At 45.4% G+C, this 17,623-nt stretch overlaps 1 protein-coding gene across 5 annotated transcripts in view; it reads right to left on the reverse strand.

Moving 5' to 3' along the window:
• anks1b (ankyrin repeat and sterile alpha motif domain containing 1B) overlaps positions 1 to 14,491 on the reverse strand; it is a 145,832-nt gene extending 131,341 nt beyond the window's left edge. For all 5 annotated transcript variants that reach the window (XM_068586467.1, XM_068586464.1, XM_068586463.1 and 2 more), the window contains exon 1: positions 13,836 to 14,491. In XM_068586467.1, the coding sequence (XP_068442568.1) occupies positions 13,836 to 13,966 (131 nt within the window). In that variant the 5' untranslated portion in view covers positions 13,967 to 14,491. The remainder of the gene's footprint in view (positions 1 to 13,835) is intronic.
• Positions 14,492 to 17,623: the final 3,132 nt, after the last annotated feature.

Consider the following 17,623-nt stretch of genomic DNA (forward strand, 5'->3'; position numbering starts at 1 on the left):
TCCATCTCATAATTATGACTTTTAAACTCATAATCTTGTTCTTTTATTGGCGGGATTGGGCACGAGGGGTAAAGCATGAGGAAAACATTGAGGAGAAAGTTTATATTTTACTTTGCATTTCTAGACACAGTCAAAGGTTTAGTTGACGCTACACACGCGAGTAGTTTGATATTTTCTCCGAGGTTTAAAGTTTATTCTCAACATTTTGTCACTATTCCTGAAAATCTATTTCTACTTTACTCTCAATATATATATTTCTATATCTTTGGGGAGTTTGACGGACAGACGGCTCGCTGCAGAGCGGTGTGCGATAACGTTTCCAAACGGATGAAAGCGGCGCTCGGATCTTCTTCCTCTGCGTCTCGCCGGTTCTTTCTTGTTGACATTCAGCTCCGAGACGCCGGCGCCTTCATGGCCGCCGGCGGTCGAGTGTGTTCCTCGTGAGGCCGGAGAGCTCCGAGGTCAAGTGTGTTTGAGCCTTTTAAAGAAGGAGAAGCAGCGCACCAACGACTGAGAGCGGAGACGGGACTCAGGACGATGATATGTGATAGCTAGCTTTCACAGAGCCGCCCGTTAGCATTGTGCTACGCGGCGCTAAAGTCTGAAGAGATTCTTTCAAAGAAAATCTACATTCAAGACCAGAAGTGACATCAAGGAGAGAAACCTGACGCGACTCTGAGGGCCGACCTGTTGATTTGTGGCTGTGACTGACGTGAACACGAGTCACTACTTAATAATACTACTAAATACTACTACTACTACTTGATAATACTTTATAATGTTTAGCTGATGTTGTGACCGTTAAGCGATAAGTTCTTTTCTTTTTTTTAAACAGCAAAAACATTTCTGATTTTATATTAGACACATAAAAAAGGAGAAACATCTCCTTTTTTCTAAAGTGGAATATTCAAAACCTCATCAAGAGGCTGGGAACTGCGGTACAGCTGTCAAGGACGGACACACACACACACACACAGACACACACAGACACACACAAAAACCTTGACGCAGAAGGGCGACAGCGCAATGCAGATTGGATAATGTGACTGCCTGCAAGTCACAGTGACACACACACACACACACACACACACACACACACACACACACACACACACGGCATATTGACAAAATGTCAGTCTCTGTTGTCTGACACGTTTCAACAGGCTAACCTCTGTAGCTAAATCAGACCACACACACACACACACACACACACACACACACACACACTTGGAGAGCCAGGAACAACACAATATGCTGTTTCTGGGACTTTCCATCATGTCAACGAAGCTCTGAATTGGGATCTAAATGAAGAAGAGACAGAAATAGACAGAAGCAGAACGTAAGAGCTGCAGAAGAGGCTGAGTGTAAAAAAAAAAAAAAAATCCATCGCCTTTCTGTTATCAGGACGATAATTGGTTTCCTCTCCACCTCTCTCGCATCCTTCCTCTTCCTCCTCTTCATCCCTCATATCTCTCTCCTCTCCCCATCTCTCTCTCCACACACACACACACTAATACACACATTCCCAGACGCAGGTGACACAAAGCAAAGCTGGAACTCGCAGTAAATACATCATTTTACAGATTTCCGTCGTGTCGCATCCTCCATCTTTTTTTTTGGGGCCCGTCTCGCAGAAACAATGAGCCGACTGCAGACTCAGTGTCAACAAATGCCCCCTCGCCGTTACACCAGACACACAAACACAAAAAGGCACGTTGCACGCGCACACAGTCAGACACACACACACACACACACACACATACGTGATTAGCGTGCAGCGTGTAATCAGTGAACGGCCTGATTAGCGGGTGACACGACAGCGGAAGACAAAGAGATTAATTTACTCATCCGCTTAAAAAAAAGAAGAAGACAAAATACCGAAGGGGGGTGAGGGGGGAGAGAGGAGTGTGTGTGTGTGTGTGTGTGGGGGGAACACACAGAGTAAGAGCTATAAAAATATATTTTTGGGCTGTGTGGAGATGCCAGAGCGACAGACAGACACAAAAGATCCAGACAAAGAGGCGAGGCAAAGGAATGCAGTGAAGGAAGAGACGCCAGCAGAGAGAAGGCAAGAAGAAGAGACGGGAAACACACACACACACACACACACACACACACACACACACACACAAAGGGTTTGTGCGTAGGTTGGAGTCTGCAGGGGGCATCTGCTGCGTTCACTGGTTCAGGATTCAGGAGCGCTGACTCAGCAGAGATCCAGTGTCTCCCCGTCACAGCGAGAGAGCGTCAGGAAGTCCTCATGAGGGATTAACGCTCGTTTGACGCGCTGAAAGTCGATGTGGTCGAGATGCAGAGAGTTCTTCTCCAGCCGCGGTGCCGACATCGACCCGCTTCTCACGGCCGATGCTCTGCTTTCTATCGAGTGCACTGGATGCAGGCGGCGAAGATGGATGCTTTGACATCAGATTAAGAATCTAAGTGACGTCACTGCAGTTTCTGAGTCTTAAATACACAGACGGGGTGAAATAAAACCTTTGTAGGCGAGAGCGGGAAGCTGGTGAACGAGGTTGGACTTTGAATTTTTCAGATTTGTCCCTCGAGGGTTGCCAGGTTTGTGTAAATGTGCATCGATCGCAGCCTTCAGACCTCTCCACCACCCAGTCACCCAACACACAAACATTTATTCTGCAAAAAAAAGGATGTTTCCAAACAAGCTTCTTTTTTTTTTAGGTTGAAAATTGAAATTATGAGATGAACGGTGCCCATGTGCTTCAGTGACGCTGGCTTTTATTTATTTATTCACCAGTTAAGAGGAAGAAAAAGACTCATAATCTCATAATTCTGGCTTTTAATCTCATAATTTTGTTCTTTTATTGGTGGTGATGGGCTTCCAAAGTCAAAGTTTTAGTCGACGCTACACACGCTAGTAATTTGATATTTTCTCAGAGGTTTAAAGTTTATTCTGGACATTTCGTCACTATTCCTGAAATGTATTTCAACTTTATTCTCAAAATATTTAAAAAAAACACTAGAAAAAGACAAAAAAGAGCTTATGTTGCTTTCTTTTTTCATGTCTTTTCCGGTTTTTTTTCTGAATTCAGGAGACCTCCACTCCCTCTGTGGAAAACTCTGCATTTCAATGATAGTTGGAACAAAGAGTCCAAAGGGGGGAAACAAGAGAACATCTGAAGATATTTCACCTCCCTGTTTCCATCTCTCCAGTCGTAGTAATAATAATAAACCGCAGCCCAGTCTAATCACGACTGCGGGAGCTTTTTTTTTAGTCGAGAGGATCTCGCACTCGAGCGTCGTCAAAAAAACAATCTGCAGGATAATTCACGGCCGCGCCGCTCGTCCGGGATAAATGAATTCTGCATTTGAGAGCCGGCTCGGCCAGCGATATACTCTCAGTTTTTCTTTCAAGAGTTTGGGGGCAGATGAATATTTGATATCATTTTTTTTCTTTCAAAGACTCGTTCATCAAGTGGTTCACGAGGAAAAAAAAGGAAATGAACGGAGGTTTCGGCGAGACGGAGTTATGGAAAGCGTCCAGTTCCTGAGGCTCATTATCCAGGAGATGGAGCGCGCTGGTGATGGAGGCAGAAGCGTCCGGGAGGAGCGGCTCCATCTGCACGCGGAGGTTAAGTCTGACATATTCAGCTTTAAGAGGTTTTCCCTCCACTTCCCCGTCCAGAAAGTAATAGAACTTTTTGCATTTGCAGGTTGAGCTTCTTTAAAAAACTCCACTCACCTGGATGAAGGCTTGGACCTCGGACTCCAACAGCCGACAGCAATGTTTGAGTGACGTTTTCTCGCTACTTAATGAAGTTACAACACGACTTCCTTCACTGGACGTCTGTCAGAAGACGAGTGTGGCAGTGGCTGAACTCCACCGTCAAAATGAAATCAATCAATAACGTTGAAGCACAAAACTTCAGATGGTTAAAACAAAAACTGTTTCAACTTGTTGAAAATGTAAATGTGACTCAAAAAGCAGCGTTTTTATAGCCAATTGAAGAACGTTGGAGAACCTAAATTCAGACTAAGAATTAAAGTGCACATAGTGAACATCATGCCTGCTAAACAGCCACATGTTAGCACTTTGAAGTTAGCTCACTGAAGTTAGCTTACTGAAGTTAGCATCCTGAAGTTAGCTATCTGAAGTTAGCTATCTGAAGTTAGCTATCTGAAGTTAGCTATCTGAAGTTAGCATCCTGAAGTTAGCTATCTGAAGTTAGCTATCTGAAGTTAGCTATCTGAAGTTAGCATCCTGAAGTTAGCTATCTGAAGTTAGCTATCTGAAGTTAGCTATCTGAAGTTAGCTATCTGAAGTTAGCATCCTGAAGTAAGCATCCTGAAGTTAGCTATCTGAAGTTAGCTATCTGAAGTTAGCTATCTGAAGTTAGCTATCTGAAGTTAGCATCCTGAAGTAAGCATCCTGAAGTTAGCTATCTGAAGTTAGCTATCTGAAGTTAGCTATCTGAAGTAAGCATCCTGAAGTTAGCTATCTGAAGTTAGCTATCTGAAGTTAGCTATCTGAAGTAAGCATCCTGAAGTTAGCATCCTGAAGTTAGCTATCTGAAGTAAGCATCCTGAAGTAAGCTTCCTGAAGTAAGTATTCTGAAGTTAGCTTTCTGAAGTTAGCATTAGCTGGCGCACTAAATCAAAAGTGTATATATATATATATATATATATATATATATATATATATATATATATATATATATATATATACATATATACATATATATATATATATATACATGCACATCTATACCTTCTCATGCAGCACATGTTTATTATCACATCGTTTCAGTGCTCGCGTGAGGCCGTGAGAGAAAATGCCAACGAGGGGCAATCTGTTGGCATCAAACAAAGCCTGCTGGGAAATGTGCATCCCGTAAGAGCCGTCAGCCCGAGGTAATTTACTTCCTGGTTGCTCTGCACGCGCTCCCTCCGTGTCCGTGAGGAGAGGGAATCAATCACAGAGGGAAATTAAAGACGCAGCCTGGCTAGGTATCACACACACACACACACACACACACACACACACACACACACACACATTGTGGACTTTGCAATCCACACACCTGGTGACAAAATTACACAAGACGCCACACACAGAGTTTGTGTTTAAAATTCAAAGAAGACTTTGTGATAGAATAGGGAGGTGTTCAGTCACACACTAATCTGAGATGATTAGCTGTGTGTGTGTGTCTGTGTGTGTGTGTGTGTGTGTGTGTGTGTGTGTGTGTGTGTGTGTGACAAAGAGACCGAGGAACTACTGCATAATTGTGAAAACTCCATATTTGCACGGACTAAAGATGAAAGCGTTTCTGCAGCTTTTTCCCATCACTGAATGTTTTAAACGGCGGTGCGATGGGGTCGAAAAGTCGCTCCCTGTTTACAGCTCCCCCCCCACCCGCACACGTACACATGCATATTTGATGCGTGTGCGTCCGTGTGTGTGTGGGGTCTGCGCATGCTGCTGGTGTGTGTTCGCGATGCACAATCATGTCTCTTTTCATGTTCCTGTGCACACATTCGTCGCGGCGCTGGCCGGCTAGGAGGAGATACGGCAAACCCGAGAGGAACCGAGACAATGGAAATGCAGCATCTCGTTTCAAGACTACGGGCGTGAATCTGCTGCTGCAGAGATGTCCCGTCCCCCCCCCCCCCCCCCCCCTCACCTCCAAGAAAAAAAAACAGCCACAGGAGCTCCAGCCTTCTCAACTGGAAGTAAGGAGCCGAGCCCAAACCATGAAAAACAGCTCCAGGGCGCAACCTGGGTGTAGTTTTGGGTTCACAGGTTCACAGGTTCTCTGTTCTCGATGACTGTTTAGGTTGAACAAAAGCTACCTGGAGATCTCTAAATGTCACCAACCGGTCAAAGACCGTGCAAAATGTGTCATATAAGAGACATTACTATTGTCATTGTTTCTATTTTATTGCGTTCTTGACTTGATTTTGTCTCATTTCTCTTACAGTGTTTACCGTTATGCACCAAAACGCCAAGACAAATTCTTTATGCTTGAAAACAAGCGTGCAATAAACTTGATTGTGAACTATTGCAGCTGTTGTGTTACTCTGTTTGAAGCCATTAAGGGAATTCATAAGCAAAGCGACAACAAAAAGAGCCGAGTTTGAACAATAAAAACATCTGAATTCATTGATATCAATGTGTTTGAAGAAAACAAGACTGTGTGTGTGTGTGTGTGTGTGTGTGTGTAGTGTCAATATCCGTATGATTGGTTGCAGGGACAGTTGTAGTAGTCGTAGTAGTAGCGTCCAACATGGGAGTATTATGGGCTGTAGAACGACAGGAATATGAATTTGGCACAAAAAAGCAAGTGGCTGCTTTTGGCATGAAACACTCAAAGATACTGAATATGGGCACAAAACACAGTCAGAGTTGGACCTCAGAAGCTCATACTAGGCCCCACACACACACACAGACACACACACTCACACTTACGTGCATAACTTCCCTCCGATGCCTTCCAGCGCAGCCCGAACCCTCGCCACATAATGGCATTAGCATTTTCTAGCCCTGGTCGCTCCACATCTTATCTACTTCAAAAGCAGCGCTTCATTAACTACAGCCATCTATCAGAGAGCAGGGAGCCGGCAGGAATGTGTGTGTGTGTGTGTGTGTGTGTGTGTGTGTTTCCACACCACTCGCAGTGCTGTGTGGGGTCACAGACTTGTAGATTAGTGTGACAGACTGGACGTCACACCTCCTCTCGGCCGCATGTTGCCTCCTCGTCGTCTCCACTCAGCGTCAACACGTTTGCCTCTTCAGGACCCGAACAGGAAGTGTGCAAAGTCGACTCATGTTGAATCCAACGAAGGAGGAAGTCATGATGGAATTAAGTTAACGAGAGGTTCCCAGCAACGCTGCGCTGGTAATGGATTAGCAGATTACCGGCGTGAACGCCGTGTTTCGTTACATTTTCATCCAGCTTGGTCCAAAACCAAAATATTGTAAATGTCTCATCAAAAATGTTCAAGGTTATTAAAATTAAACTGTACTTAGACTTCTGGACCAAAACTGAGTGCTTTCTAAGTGTCTTTACAGCAGTTTATTTACTGGTATTATATATTAAGCATACTGAGAAGTTGCGTCCTTTATGATTACAAATAGGAAATATCGCTGCGTCGATAAAAAAACCTACAGAAATCTGCTTTGTCCACATTTTAAATGGCACATTAAGTTGTTACAGGTTATACAACGTCTTCTATGGGGAACAATTAAACCAACTAAGTTACACAGGCAGCAGAAAATGCTCTTATCTTATCTACTGGATCTACCGGACGTCTCTGCACAACATCATAAAACCACCGCGCTCGTTGTCGAGTCTCCGTTTGCGTGTGTGAGAGATTCTGTGGTTTTTCTTCAAAGTTTCCACACGCTCATAATTTTGGGGGCAATTTTGAGAACTTGCGTCTTTGTATTGACTTGCTGGTCAAACTAAACTGCACATAGTTCTGGTAATTAACGTATTTATTAAGTAATTAACTTATTAATAAAGCTGACAACTCTAATATGATAAAACTGAGATGGTGATGATTGCAACAACGACACAAAAATATGCACTTGTGGAACATTTGTCATGAAAACCTGTTAAAGGAGTGAGTGTCAGTGTTGCTACCTTAAACTGATGATGCTAAGCTACGCTAACATGATATGTATTCAATATTCTGCACACTACAAGCTGCACAGAGGGAGAGAAACTGTAAGATATTTTGTGGGCTTTGAATTTCCCATGTTTGTGCTTGTTTACGTTGGATTATCCTCCCCTGGAGGCGCTAGCTTAGCCACATTTTAACTCGCCGCTACATCGCTCCCTTTCCTGGGACGTACCAGTGTTATACTACTCGTCTGACGGAGGACGTCACCCATCGCAGGTTGTTGTTGTGAGAGGCATGATGGGTAAAAAGACGCTCCCACATGGTGGTAAGAGATGTAGGAGAGAGAGAGAGAGAGAGAGAGAGAGAGAGAGAGAGAGAGAGAGAGAGAGAGAGAGAGAGAGAGAGAGAGCAGGTTTTTGATAAGGGAGAGGAAAGTGGGGAGCCGAGGGAGAGGAGAAAACGATAAAGAGCGGATAGGGAGGCTGGATCATCTGTCTCTGGAGAGGAGGAGAGAGATTGTGGAGTGGAGTGAGTGATGGAGAGGGAGAGGGAGAGAGAGAGAGAGAGAGAGGTACACTAAAAAAAGAGAATCCAGGGCACCAGATGGAGAGAGAGAGATTTAAGACTCAGAAAAAAAAATAGATTGAGGAAGGAACAAAGAAAGACAGAGGCTTAATGTGTGTGTGTGTGTGTGTGTGTGTGTGTGTGTGTGTGTGTGTGTGTGTGTGTGTGTGTGTGTGTGTGTGTGTGTGTGTGTCTTGGCGAGTATGAAGGTCTCAGCTTCTTGGCAGGATTCTGCAGCAGAGTTTGGCCCGGACCCTAATGGAGATGTAAGAAGCCTCTGAATTTGATCACACACACACACATATACACACACACACGCACACACACACACTTTCACACCTTCCTCCCCTTTCGATCACCGTGGCTCCAGACAAACTCGATGCACTGACGCCATTGCTGAACCCAAAGTAAAGAAGAGAGATCGACTGAGAGGCTCCGGCTGCACAACGCTGCATCAGGACAAAGAACGGCCTTTTTTTTAAAAACATTACACAATTTAAATGTTTTTTGATACACCGTCTGGAGTTTTTTGGGGGGCAGAATCGGAGGGTAGAACATCCACATTGTCTCTTCACCTGTAAATTACTCTGACTTCATGTTTTCTGCAGAAGAAAACACACAAACCTCTGAATGCCCGGGGAAGTCAGACCTCCTCTAAACCACTTTTTCCTCTTTAAATAAACGTTTCCAGTGAAATTAAGATGTGTTGCGGTCCATCGCAACAGAGCTGCAACTGAAAAACAACCGTCTCCTCGGTCGATTCATGAATTTAGTTCAGAAAATGACTCCGATAAAACACAGTTACTTTAATATCAGTCGTTTCATGCCAAAGAAACAGAGTTTAATCTGCATGTGCATGCTAATTTGTGACACACAGGCTCTCAGATTGTGTGCGTCGTCCTCCTAATGCAAACCTTACCATGACTTGCATTCTCCACAGGTAACCTTTGACCCCGCTGTAGCTCTTGGATTACTACCCTCATAAGCTCTCACTGCTCCCCACACACAGACACACAACCGTGGTTATGTCACACACAGTTGGACTAAAACACACCAGACTCGGTTTTGGTCGTCTGATTTCCGTCGTGTTTGCGGCCGTGAAAACGACTCGAGAAATCGAAAGCGTGTGTGGCCGGTTTCTTCTTCACTGTGCGTCCTTTGTTGGACGACACACAAAAATACACACACACAGATAGAGAGAGAGAGCCTCCTGCTGTGGGCTGCGAAGACACTCCAAAAGGAGCAGGGGAGGACATCAGGAAATAAACGACGGAGAGACCGCCTGTGAGGATGCCAATTAAAAAGAAGAAGAAAAAAGAGGATCCACACACGAGTGTGTGTTCGAGTGTGCGACTCCTCTGGGAGTCCCTTCACTCGACTTAGAGGTTGTTTGTTTGCAGCGAAGGAGGGAGGAAAACACACACACACACCTCGCCCCCCCTACCTCTCTTCCCACCCACACACACACACACACACACACACACACACACAAGTCGGGCTTTCCCATGAACATTATTGAGCGAGGGTGAGGGAGGGAAGAGGGATCAGCCGCCATCTGCTGTGTCATGACTCATTCTCTTTAGCTTTCAATCACTCCGTCACTCTCTGCACATGCACCTGACCTTATTTCCTCCACGAGACGGCACACACACACACACACACACATATACACACACACACACTTCTGATGAATCCATTATCACCGTCAATATCGCCATGCTAACGTTCGCTAACATGTTGAGCCGGCTTCTCTTTTTCATATCGAAGACTTTGAGGGAAGCGACAACAACGACAAAAAAAACAACCGCTGGTGGCTTCAAAGAACTCTAAACAACGTGTTATCTCGGGGGGGAAATTCAGCTCAGGAAAAGAAGAACAGAAGCGTGCAGGCGTCACTCAGCGAGACGGAGAACTAAACACGGCGTGAACCGCAGCGTGAACCAACAAACCAACAAACCAACAAACCAACAAACCAACAAACCAACAAACCAACAAACCAACAAACCACGCGCTCTTGACCGCTTGTTGCAGGCGGCGGTGAACTTGAGGGAACATGCTCAGATTTGTTTTGCGAGACGTTTCTTAATTACAGGGCCGCTCCTCCTCTTCTGGAGAGCTCTTCAGTCCATTAGTCTTTTCTTTTCTTTTTTGGTAAACACACGCTTTTAAGTGGAGAACTTTTACAGTGTTACTCAACTAAGAATTTCTTTGGTGACGGAAAGCCTTACACAGTTTCTTCCACGCAAAACTCCGCCGTCGGTTTCATTCATTCGGCCACAGCGAGGCTAATAATCTGTAATTTAATGACGTCTCCATAAACAGCCGTGCCTTCTCATCTATTAATGTGGCCGTGTGTGAAGGCACGGTGCAGTACCTCTTCCTCTTCTGAGGTGATGCTCATTTGCAAGATGGACGCTCTCTTAAGAAGTCTTCCGCTTCCTTTGAAGCATTTACTGGATACATCTCAGCAATGCAAAGGACTTAGAGACCCAGACTAACAGCTGGATGTGGAGGTAACTGTGTCAACGCATTTCAGCCATCCAGTCCCCATGTACAGGAGAATATGACCCGATAAACAGCACTGAGATCAGCTAGTATTGATTTTCTGCTGCACGCCGCACCGCAACACTGCAGCTACAGCCGGGGGATCGCCTTCTCTCCATCCTGTGTGTGTGTGTGTGTGTGTGTATGTATGATATGTGTGTGTGTGCATGCATGTTCATGTCCCACTTTGTGGTTTACTGCGATACTGCGAGAAAAAAAAACCGGCCCTCATGACTTAGGAATGCTACGAATGGCTCCGGAGGCCTTCGGATGGGAAAGTGTGTGCATTGATTCCCGGAGATGGTTGCCATAAAGTGAGCCTGCACACGCACAGTGACCTCTCAGACACACGTGAACTCAACACAAACAGGCAAACAAGTGTGTGGACTCGCCGACAATACCCACAGCGAACAGATCCGTCCACAATGCATCGCTCTGACCTCGACCTCCATGTCCTGTTTTTTCGGACAGCGTATCGATCTGAAAAAAAGCTGCGCTCCTCTCCAGCGTGTCCTCTCGCTGGCGTCCCTGTTTAATCTCCGCCATGAGCTTCGAATTAATTCAGCGCTCCCTAATCGCCGTCCTCCGATAAATTCCATTAAATCCTAATTTGCAAAGCAAACACAGAGCGCGGCGGTGTTTACAGCTCCGGGACGCGCCAGACGAGATACAGTAACAGAAAATGAGGGCGTGTATATTTTTTTTTCCGTCTCTTTAGTCAACACAGATTCAAACAAACAGGCTCGCACGGCAAACTAAAAGTGCTGAAAACACACAAAAAAAACACCACCTGGATCTTGTGACTTTGCTCTGGATGTAGGTCGTGTGGTACCAGCTGAGCCGTACCATGATGACTGAGCAAACTCCATCCGCTGATCATAAAAAAAGGCCATGAGGCGGTGCTGAGAGCAACCAGGAAGTGGAGCTTAAGTGTGACTACGATCTCTAAAAGGTTTCAAATGCACCTTACAAAGGCCAACACGCTTAACTGCCACCATGTTGAGCTTGTAGCATGTTTAACGAGTAGCATGTTTAGCTGATAGCATGTTTAACTGGTACCGTGTTTAGCTAGTAGCATATTTAGCTGGTACCATGTTTAGCTGGTAGCATGTTTAACTTGTACCGTGTTCAGCTTGTACCATGTTGAATTGGTAGCATGTTTAGCTGGTAGCATGTTTAACTGGTAGCATGCACACCGTCTTTCTTTAGTGCCTCAGCGTGCTGCTTTTTTATCTGGTAGCATGTTTAACTCGTACCATGTTTAGCTGTAAGCATGTTTAGCTGTTAACATGTTTAACTGCTAGCATGTTTAACTGGTAGCATGTACTCCGTCTTACTTCAGTGCCTCAGCGTTTACGTGCCGGCCTACTTCCTCTGTTTCTATGAAAGATGAACCAACAGCGTGGAAGTGGCTTCAATGATCCCGCCTCACCTCGACAATTTAATGTCAAAGAGAGGAAACTGCGTGCAGACAAAAGGAGAACAGAAACACACGGACACACTGCTAAGAGACAGTGAACGCGGCGTGAACCGCAGCACACGTGAGCGGCGGCGACCCACAGCCGCAACAAACCCCACGAACTTCACCGCTAAGGCTGCAGAAAAATGATCACCAGCTGCTAGAAAACTGTCATTTGTCGTTGACGCAGCGCTTTTTCTTCTGGACTTTAATGTCAGAAAGCAGTGATTTTTTTGTCGTTGCTGCTGAACTTTTTTTTGGGCCTTTGTGCTCTTGAAGGTTTGCAGAACCGTTTAAAACACTGCTGCTTCCTCTGTTTGTTTGTCGGGGGGGGGGCTCCTGATCAGAAACTGCACCCTGAGCTCATGTTTAAATGAAGCTATTGAGCCCAGTTCTGATCCTTCTCATCAGACTCCAGGTTCATGAACCATTGGCTTAGTGTCCCTGTGCGCCGCCATGCACGGCCCTCGTCGTGAGACGCTCGCCCCGGGGCGCTACTCCTGCCGGACGCGCCCGCGTTTGATCTCATAATCACCTGGCTCGGGCTCGGCCTCAGAGAGGAGAGGGAGAGGCTGCAGGGCCGGGAGGAAGAGGAGGAGGAGGAGGAGGAGGAGGAGGATAATAACCTCGGCAGTGGTTCTCGCGGCCAAATTAAAGCCTTTGTGGTTTGAGTTCGGAAAAGAAAAAAGGAAGCAGGCAAATTCCTTGGGAGGTTTTTTTCATGTTACGAACAGTCACATCGCTGGACAACATAACGGGACTATTAACTTGGCATTGTCAGAGGAACCTGGACTCACGGGTTCAAGGTGATATCTGAAAGCAATCAAACATGTTTTGGGGCCACAACATTCTCTCACATCCCTGTTCCTGGAGACGAGGATGCCATTGACTCCTTTTCTTTTTTAATAACCTAAAAGCAGCAAATTTGAGCCAAGACCACGTCGTTCTTTTTTCCAGGAAATCCCTGTTTGTTTATCGTTTGTCTTCATGACACACAGACAGACACACACATGAATGCATGAAGCTTGGACGTCCTGCGAGCCTCCCCGGCATCATGTGAACACCCATCATGTCACTGATGCTGCTGACAGGAACACATTGAACGTCTGCACACCGACTACAGGAGGACGCGACGACAGGGAGGTGTGTGGTGTGTGTTGTGTGCGTTGTGTGTGTTTGAAGCCTTTTGCAGACCAAGAAGGAAGCAGAATGACTTTCAAGCAAGAAATCAACATTTTGACAGCTGTCAAGAGTCGAGCAGCCGAAGGTACTGTCTGTTCTTTCTGTGCTCAGCCAGCGGTGGCTCCCCGAGACTCCAACCAATACGAACACCCAGAGAGGAGGCGAGGAGGAGGGGAGGGGGGGTACAGTAATGTGCCTTGTGTGTTTTTGGCCTGCAGCAATGCTATCTGCCTTTAAGTGCACTTTAAGGAGGAGGTGGAGGGGGGACGCTACTGATATACTACTGTATATTGTCCACAGCTGTGAGGAGTGATGCCAGCAGTAGTGCATTGACCTATGATGATGCTAAATGATGTCTTTTTTTTTTTTTTTGCAGGATTTTGGGAACCCTCCCCAGGAATCCCCGCCTCCCCTCCCGGTGGGGAGGAGGAAGGAGGGGGCTCCCTGCACACTTTAGCGGTCACGAGAAGGAGGATGAGGAGCGGCGTCTTACCTCAGGAGGTTGGGCAGAGGGATGGAGCCGGAGCCCGACCCCAGTATCCCCTTCTTCCCGCTGAGCAGCTTCTCCACCAGGGCCACGTTCCCGGTCCGGGCGCCTTCCAGCAGCTCCTGCTCCTTCCCCATCCCGGACACAAGTTTACAACGACGGGGTGGTGAAAATCCAACAGATCTCCCATGTATTCCTCCCCTCGGTGAAACCCCCCTCACACACACGCCCCCTCTCTTCCTTCACTGCTGCCTCGGCTGGGAGGATTCCTCTCGCTGCATGCTGAACTGGGTGCTGGTGATGGCGCAGAGAGGGGGGCTTGACGCGCGCTGCTGCGCTCCCGGTGCGTCCTCACCTCGAGCCCGTTGAGCTGCTCCTTCTTGTGTCGGTCCGCCGACGTGCGTGGACGACTCTCCCCCCCGCCCTCCACGGTGTGTAACCTCAGCGCAAAACAAGCCACACACACACACACACGAGCGCGCGCGCGCGTAAAGGAGCCCGGAGAGTGAAGTAAAATTAAAAAAAAAAAAAAAAAAGAGTAGAAACTCCTCCTCCGGTTCTCCGGCGCGCGGCTTCCAGCTGACGACGCGGCGGGAGGTGGAGCCCTGCACGCCCGCGCAAGAAGCTCTTCGGTCCCGCGGTGCTCTCCTGCTCTCTGCCCCGAAACCCACCGCACTGGCCCCGGTGCCTCTCTGGATTGGATCGCGTGAGACACAGGCGTCAAGCTGGACGCGTTGCAACTGCAAACTTCCGGTTGTACGCTTTCAAAATAAAACATTTCCCCCTCGTCGTCGATGTAATTGTAAACTCGACATGGGTGAGAGGCTGCAAAGGCTTTAAATTGTGTAAATATGAGTGGGACAGCACTTTGCTGCAACATATAACATCAATAAGATAATGTCAACAAATACCGAGTGAAATGTGAAATGAAGACGTGAGCTCGTTTCAAATAATACAAACTAAAACTAAATGTTTGTCCCATCTTTAACCCTTAATGTTGACGTGTAAATGTAACAAGTTGAACACACACGTGTTGTCGTCTTTGTTGGAAGCATTGCCTTCTTGCTTCTTTTATTTTTTGTCTTTTTATGCTTTTATAATACAAATATTTTATGTTGTTTGTTAATGTGTGCCGTTAAAATAAACACAGGCAAGTTAGCTAGCTGACGTTAGCAATCCAGTTAGTTGACGTAAAAACTTTATTTTTCTATTTTCCTCCTGGTTTGAAAGGAAATGTGACATTTAAAATTATTTGATCAACAGATTTCTTCATATTTTTGGATACTGTTTGCAATTTCAAGCCTCGCTAACGAGCTAGCAGGCATTTGTAACATACAGCTAGCTATCTCAAGTCAGATAACGCAGGTAAAAACATGCAAATATGCTAAAAGCCCAGTTAACCTCTCTATCTGGCGCAACGTACAGTTCATAATCATAGTCCCAGATTGACTGTGTGTTGATTTTAATAATAATAACACAAATATGTACTCACAACATCTATAATTTGACACAAAGACCACCTCAATGTCACTATTAAGGTCTTCATATTGTTGTGAGACATGTTTCAGTGGTGCATCTGTTAAATTAAAAACAACAAAAATGAATACTGGGATATTTTCCTGCGTCTGTGCAAATCGACACTTTTATTTTGAAAAGCCAAACCACCGTCTTTCCGCTGATTTACACGCACAGGGTACAGTCTGGGCGTGGATGATGGTGATGCCACAACACCAACAGGAGGCAATGCCTTTGTTAATCTCTGCCAAAAAAAATAAAAGTCACACTGAAATCCCCCAGCTGTGTTTATTGTTCTGCAGTTTATTCTACCACACACTCCCGCGCATGCGCAGTGGCCCTCCACGCTGGAGGTGTGTCCACTGCTGCAGGATAATGGAGACAGGTGAGATCCTAAAATAGCCTGCTTATTGTATGAATGGAGAATAAAGAGAGAAGATGGATGTTTCTGAGTGTCCACTGACAGCCTGGGAAGCAGACACACCCTCACTACTCTTTACTGCGCACCCACCCGGCCCCCGGTGCATGCTGGGACACGCCTGATGGGCCTCTGCTGCTTAATTGGAATTCAAAGAGACGTGTTGCCTTCAAGTGCTCTCCCTCGAGCTGACATGTCCCGCGTCTGAGCTTGTAAAAGCGAGTTGTTGCTGATGTTGCACAGCAGAAAACAGCTGTTTGAGTCCTTAAATCAATTCATCTTTTAGTCTATAAAATGGGGGGAAGCGTTGAAGTGCTGCACACATATTTTAATGTCGAAAAGGCAACTAATTAAACAATTGTAAAACAGAGAAAGGCTGGAAATATTCACATTCAGGAAGCTCCAACCAGATAATCTGGTGACGTTTACTTCAGAATAAACTAAACGATTGATTATCAAACTGTTGCTGATTCATTTTCTGTGAATCATTTAACAACTTATTGTTTCAAAGGAAATCATTTTTGATGATGTTGAGTGGCATTGAATTGATTTAATGCTGCAAATCAGCATTATTTTCATTGTCAATTAATATGTTGATTCATTATTTTGTGCAATAAATCAAATAATAACTTTAAAAAAACACTTTTCTTCCATGATGACATTTACATTTCACTTATTTAGGTTCATTTTAAGACAGAAATGTTGACACAAACTCCAAATAAAAAGAGTGAAGCAGAAACTCGTCTCATCCGAGGAGCTTGTGACCTGATAAAACCTTTTTCTCGAGACTGAAGCTAAATGAAATTCAGCCGTCATTAATTTTCACTCCGACACGCTGGACATCAGGATGACTGCAGATGCAACGAGGCCTCTGGCTCAGAAATAAAACAGTGAGCCAACAACGCACAACCTGATGCCTCTCTCTTGCATCATATATCCCTCCATCCAGCTGTACATGGTGCTGGGACACACACACACACACACACACACACACACACACACACATATATATGTGTATATATACATGTATATATAAATGAAGGTCTGTGCTCTGCTTAAATAAACGGTCTGTGACATCGCCATCATCGCAGAAACATTAAGCTACGTATGTTAACGGTCGTTTATGTAAATAGCAGCAGAGCAGAACTTTCCCCTTACACACACACACACACACACTCTCACACACTTAATGCCCTTCTATGACTCACTGCACTACTCCAGCCGTAAAATGTCATGACCATTTATGTGCACAAAGTCCAAACACTCTCCTTCAGCGGTTCACTGCGGCTCGTTGGAGCTCTGAGAGACTCGCACTTACGTTTAAAGAGCTGTGCTTCTCTGGAACACACACACACACACACACACACACACACACACACACTGCAGGATTGTTTTTAATTTATTCACAATGTCGAATAAAAGCTTTAAACAACTCAGAGCTTGTGCGCGTGAGGCCTTCGACGGGTTCACACACACAGGACTCTCGCTGTGTTTGTGAGCCTTTGCACAGATGTTTTGTCGTTGTGTGTTGATTATGTGATTGTGTGTCGTGGTCATGTGACCTTGAAGTGATATTGAAGGGAAAGTCTCCTGATTTTACACATCAAAGTCTCTTGAAAAGGTTTTGAAGAGTATTCGGGCCGTGAAGGGAGAACACAGGAGGAAGAATCTATTTCTTATTATTCATTTTGGAAATTAAGTACAAATGTCAAGAAGAAATCTGACATTTCATTATTTGCATTAGAGCCAGTAGTTTGATTTATTATTGACCTTTTCTCTCCCGTGTCAAAATTATATTTTGTTCTCAACATTTATACTTTATTTTCATCACTCTCTCATTGTTCTCAAAAATTAAAAAATG

The sequence above is a fragment of the Clinocottus analis genome, unplaced genomic scaffold (genome assembly GCF_023055335.1).
Source record: "Clinocottus analis isolate CAN_PGR_092001 unplaced genomic scaffold, fCliAna1.0.p SCAF_20, whole genome shotgun sequence".
NCBI lineage: Eukaryota > Metazoa > Chordata > Actinopteri > Perciformes > Cottidae > Clinocottus > Clinocottus analis.